At 49.6% G+C, this 6,135-nt stretch overlaps 1 protein-coding gene across 1 annotated transcript; it reads right to left on the bottom strand.

Moving 5' to 3' along the window:
* Positions 1-487: 487 nt before the first annotated feature.
* Positions 488-5,663, bottom strand: LOC136633659 (galanin receptor 2b-like). Its single transcript, XM_066609413.1, has 2 exons — positions 5,290-5,663; positions 488-1,238 (listed from the first exon to the last, which is right to left on the bottom strand). The coding sequence occupies exons 1-2, from the start codon at positions 5,661-5,663 to the stop codon at positions 488-490; spliced, it is 1,125 nt and encodes a 374-aa protein (XP_066465510.1).
* Positions 5,664-6,135: the final 472 nt, after the last annotated feature.

The raw sequence follows: 6,135 nt of genomic DNA, 5'->3' as shown, positions 1-6,135 counted from the left end.
CCACTTCCACTCTGCCCCTCACCTCCACATCCAGTAAAGAGGCAGATGCACCCCCTGGTGGCAGGGTCAGCAGTTGCTATGCGGCCTTTGGGCTGGCCCTGTCCTTCCCCTTGCCTTTGTCTTGCTTAACCTCCAGCCTGCCAAAGAATGCTGGAGAGCCCCAAAGCTTGCTCACTCCTTTGACTTTTGGCATGGTCTTGATAACGGTCTTGCCCTTCTGTGACTTTCAAATTTGTTCATCGCTAAGAACATTAACAAGAGGGGGCCTTCCCAGGATCCTCCACCTCAGACAGAATGTTCCAACAATTAGAATAGAAGGTGTTTATGTTCAGATGACTTCGTTGAAGATCATGTGTGCCCTCACTGGAGGCAGAAAAGTGAGGAAGGTCCTTGTGTGTGTAGGGAGTGCATGAAGTACATGAGTACATTTTCTCCTGAACGTCCTTGATGGAGGCACATCATCCCGTTTGCTCAGGATGAACTTGGTTTAGGGAATGTGGAGGGGCCTGGTGGAGCACGAAGGAACAATGAGGGCCCCCGGATCGAGGTCACACCCACTCAGCTGCCCATGGTTTTCCTCATTCATCTGGGAAACCTCCGTCGAGCCTGCCTCAAAGCCAGGCACGGTGTGGGCAGGGTGGACCACGTGGACCTTGTTCCTGGCCCTCTTTCTCAGCAGGCAGCTGAAGACCTTCTTGAACCCCTTGCGGAAGTGCTTGGAGACCAGGGCGTAGACGATGGGGTTGAGGCAGGAGTTGGCATAGGCCATGCAGTGGGAGAGGAGCCGGAAGGCGTAGGTGGTCTGGTTGAAAGGGAAATCTCCGTAGAGGTAGCGTAGCACGACCACATGGTAGGGGAGCCAGCACAGGCAGAAGAGGATGGTCACAATGATGATCATCTTGGTGACCTTGCGCTTGGCCTTCTTGGACTCTGACATGTCCTCCAAGGGGTCCACGGCAGTCCACAGGTACTTGATCGTCCTGGTGTAGGAGAGGCTGACAATCAGCACTGGGATCATGTAGCCAAAGGCAAATGTGCAGGTGTCCATGATCTTGCGCTTCCATTCCTCCCATCCTGGCACACAGATGGAGCTGGCCTCCCATTCAATCAGGTCATAGTAGCTCAGGTAGGGCCCAGAGAAGATCACGGAGAGGCCCCAGATGACAGCCATGGCCACGACTGCGTTGCAAGGTGTCCGCAACTCCCGGGAACGCAGCGGGTAGCGAATGGCCAAATACCTGCAGAAGAAGTCAACAGACTTAGGAATCCTCAAATGCACATGTTAATTCAGACTTTAAACTTCCTTAACCCTTATTTGGTGCGTGTCTGAACTGACAAACCCTGGTTTGCAATCGACTGGCAAACCAGGTTTGGAAACCAGGGTTTGAAGTAGCCTGCACACCACCATTGAAGGAGAGCATCTGTTTTCCATACTGACAGTACCAGGTTCATCTCTGGCATGTCCAAGCAGGGCAAGCAAAAATTCCTGGCTGAAGCCCTGGAGAGCTGCTACTAGGGGGTGCAGACTGCACCGGTTGACATAGTCAGGGGTGTGTGTGTGTGTGTGTGTGTGTGTGTGTGTGTGTGTGTGTGTGTGTGTGTGTGTGTGTGTGACACCACTAGTGCCAAAATTATGACATTTCTGGAGGATCTGGGGATCCAGAAGCCCGTGTTGGGCTTCCCGCCCTGACACGGGGCCACTCAACTCTGCACCGGCTAAATAGCCGACACAGGTTTGAGTAGCTCCATTGTGGGGCTTGGGCCTTCCCCCAAGGAGTCATCAGCAGCTGCCTGAAACCCTTAGGGTGTGGTGGTCGCCATTTTGGTGCTTCCACTGCTCTGGGCTCAAGATTGAGCTGATACAGCTCAAGATTGGACTGTTAGTGTTCATGCACATGAGTTTGCAACCAAGTCAGGCTGTATCCATCACTACCCCACCACATGTGCACCAGAGATGTGTGGTCAGGGGAGGCAGAGCCTCACCTGTCATACCCCTAGGAAAATTGTCTTGGCCTCCTCTGTGATTGCACATGTGCTCCATCCTGTTTCAGAGGGTTGTGTGATCACAGAGCTTGTGTCTATTGTGTTTATTGTGTCAGGGAGAGACCAGAGCTAGAGCAGAGCTCTGCAGTGATTGCTGTGGCTTCCAGAGGGAACAGAATCCTGCAGATATAAAACTTTAGCAAAGCACCCTAATCAAATTAATCAAAGCACACTAATAAAACGGCACCTTGGAAATCTCTCCAAAAAGGATACCAGTGATGGTGACTTACTTGGAACCGGAAACCCAAAATCAAGGCCATCCCTGGTAAGTGGAGGCCATTGACTGATGCATAAATGGAGGCCGTTTTTGCAAGATTTTAAGCTTTTCAGCTTTGATGTGGGGTGTGGGGAGGGGAGACAAGGAGGTAGATGTTCATCGTGCTGCTTGGAATCAATAGCAGCATTCTGAATATGAGCTCCTTTTCTCACTGCGAGACGCTCCAGGGAGCAGAGCTGACAAGTGATGGATGGAGACCGTCTGCCTGTTGATCTTGGCCCCCTGGAGAAAGGGGGACAACATAATGTTTGTTTTGACAGTTGTGGGGGACCGGGCTGCTGGCATGAACAGTTGCCTGCTGCTTCCATGTCAGCCTGCAAGAAAGGAGCTGGCAGGCAGGTGGGGGGGGGGGAGCTGTGCCAGGCTGTGCCAGGAATGGGGAAGGAGAGTTGTCAGGGCAGACTGGAGAGGCACCATAGAGGCAAACCCGAAAACCCTAAATACACCTGCTCATATATGTGCCAAGCTTTATTTCTTGAAATACTGTAGGAAATGAACATGTAATTTTTCTAACAAGTATCAAAAGTCAAAAATTGCAAGCAGATGAATATATTGAAACTGAATTTATACCATCTGAATACAAAGCTACAGTCGGTTCTTGTTACCTTCTCGGGTTAGGTTCCTAGAAACCCTAGCCGACAGTGAATTCACAGATAATGCACCATTGATCTTATGGGATCCATGGGGTTAGGTGCAAGGGGTACCTGCGGGGGAGGGATACTTTCCCTGCCATCAGCAGAATCCAGCGGAGACCCTCAGGAAGCCAGCAGAGTTCAGCAGGACGTGCCAAAATATCTCTGAACGCTGCGGAGACCTCCGAGAGGCTCAGGGACATGGTGCCCACAACCAGGGCAGACCCCTTTAAAATGAACAGTGGAAGCTTCTGCCTGCCATCTTAAAGGGGTCTGTGGTGGTCACAGGCACCATTCAGAAGGTCCCTGGAGCCTCCAGAAGGTCTCTGCATAGCAGGTAGCAAGAACAGAGGTGCGGATGACAACAGAAGGTAGCGATTCTGCCCCTCGCAGATACGCAAATTCACATTTAAAGAGAACTATCTGTATGTAACTTTTACACCTTCTGAGGTCTTTGATCTCAGCATGGAAGGTGGGTCGCCGCATCTCCAAAAAGACATAGTGGAAATGGAAAAGGTGCAAAAGAGAGCGACTAAGATGATTACGGGGCTGGGGCACCTTCCTTACGAGGAAAGGCTACGGCGTTTGGGCCTCTTCAGCCTAGAAAAGAGGCGCCTGAGGGGGGACATGATTGAGACATACAAAATTATGCAGGGGATGGACAGAGTGGATTGGGAGATGCTCTTTACACTCTCACATAACACCAGAACCAGGGGACAGCCACTAAAATTGAGTGTTGGGAGAGTTAGAACAGACAAAAGAAAATATTTCTTTACTCAGCGTGTGGTCGGTCTGTGGAACTCCTTGCCACAGGATCTGGTGCTGGCGTCTAGCCTAGACGCCTTTAAAAGGGGATTGGACAAGTTTCTGGGGGAAAAATCCATTACGGGGAACAAGCCATGATGTGTATGCGCAACCTCCTGATTTTAGAAATGGGCTATGTCAGAATGCCAGAGGGCACCAGGATGAGGTCTCTTGTTATCTGGTGTGCTCCCTGGGGCATTTGGTGGGCCACTATGAGATACAGGAAGCTGGACTAGATGGCCCTTTGGCCTGATCCAGTGGGGTTATGTTGTTATGGGAGTGGGTTTAATTCCTTTTAGGGTCAAACTCAACATTCTTGGAAATGCATACTGGAGCCAAATGGACTGGCTGGTTTTTAAAAAGAAAAGTAAATGACTCAAACCCTTTCATGATGATATATAAAGCAGGAACTAATTAAATGGTTATTATTATGAGCTACGTTCAAAATGTATATTAATAGGCTATGAGATTATGACTGTACTGTTCGATGTTTTGAAATTAGTTCTTAATATCATTGATTGTACAGTGGACCCTCAGCGTACATGGGGATCTGTACCCCTTGTGGATACGAAATTTCATGGATAATGAACTCTGTAGCTGGAAGGCCCCTAGGGACCTCCCAGGCACAACCAGAAGTTGCCAATGCAACCCAGAAGTGCGTCTTACAACGTGCTTCTTTTCTCTGCAACCATCTAGCTGTTTCCCTCTCCTTTTTCTTTCATTTCCGGACCCAGCAGGGTCCTTCTTTTTGGAAGGTCAATCAACAGTTTAGCAACCATGTGAAAACACAAGGTGAGGTTGGCTTCACCTGCCCGTGAGCAAACTGGCCTCAATGGCCCTCCCTTCTACCTGAGCGCTCCTCAAGGTTTGTGGTGGGGCTTCCCTTTGGCAGGTAAGAGGGGAAGGAGGAGGCAATGGTGGAGTCTTTATCTCACCTGAGAATTCCCAGGTTCAACTGCTGTCAGCATTTCCCAGTAGGGCAGAGAAAGACCCCTGCCTAAAACTCTGAATTGCTGCTGCCGGTCAGTGCAGGCACCACTGATTTAAGTGGCCCAAGGGTCTGACTCAGTAGGCAGCAACCAGGGTTTCCTTAGGAGCTGCAGGGCCCAACTGGAAACATTTGTTTGAGGAGTCCTGGGTTCACAGCCAGGGACTGTAGAATCTTAGAGATAAATAAAACGTACGTCAGACTTTCCATCTCCACGGCAGAATGGAAAGCAATAGAATATGCACTTCAAAAGTGCATGTGAGTTAATGGACCAAAAGGACCTAGGCAATTTTTTAATATGAAATTGCATGCTTGTCAGCCTACAAGTAAACAAACAAAATGTATTTATTAGATTTTTCCATCTGCATTGCAAATTGGATGAAAAGTAAGTAGTTACAAAACCACTTACTTTAGAGACTGTGAAATGATTTAGTAAAAGTATTTTTTTTTCCACCCTAGAGTGGGTCCCCAATAGGCACTGGGCCCAATTGGAAGCAACTGGTCCAACCGGCTTAATTGACAGCAGCTTCCTGTATACATCATACCTGTCCACGGAGACGGCCGCCAAGGTGAAGCTGCTGGCATACATGGTGAGGTAGATGAAGAAGTGGACGGTCTTGCACATGAAGGAGCCAAAGACCCAGCCCTCCAGGGAGTAGATGGTGGCCTGGAAGGGCACGCAGATGATGATGAAGAAGAAGTCGGCCAGGCTGAGGTTGAGGATGAAGAGGTTGGTACTATTGTGGCCCATCTGCCCGTTTCTCAGCAGCACCGCCAGGACCAGGCTGTTGCCAACAGTGCCCAGGAGAAAGATCAGCGAGAAGACAACTGGGACGATGACACTGGCTGGGCTGAAATGGGACGTGTCCGAAGAGTTCCAGTGGCCAGCCAGGCCAGCAAAGTCTTCGTGGTTGCTCATTCTGGCTCTGAGGGCAGATAGGGGTGGAGATGGAAGAGGCTATAAGAATTGTGGGTAGGAGGTGGGATCTAAGTACCTGCATCAAGAGAGAACTCAAACTGATGAATTCTGCATCCAATGTAAGAACACAAGAAGAGCTCTGGCCACCAGTCCACTGAGGCCAGCATCTACTTCCAACAGGGGACAACTAGATGTCTCACAAGCTGGGTAGGATGGTAATAACCCCTCTTGCCCTTTTTCTGTAGTCACTAGCATTCAAAGATATAATACCATTGCACATGGAGGCTCTATTCTGAATTTTTAATGGCTGATGAGGACAAAGGAAGAGGCCGGCAGGATCAGGTTGGCAGTGCAACCCTCTGCATGGCTACTCTGGAAATAAGTATCACTCTGTTCAACAGGGCTTATTCCCATGAAAGTGCACATAAGGTTGCAACTTTAGGCTGCAATCCTATCCTCACTTTCCTGGGAG

Source organism: Tiliqua scincoides, chromosome 13, assembly GCF_035046505.1.
Source record: "Tiliqua scincoides isolate rTilSci1 chromosome 13, rTilSci1.hap2, whole genome shotgun sequence".
Lineage (NCBI taxonomy): Eukaryota > Metazoa > Chordata > Lepidosauria > Squamata > Scincidae > Tiliqua > Tiliqua scincoides.
The sequence above is the reverse complement of the archived record's forward strand: the minus strand, read 5'-3'. Positions and strand labels throughout refer to the sequence as shown.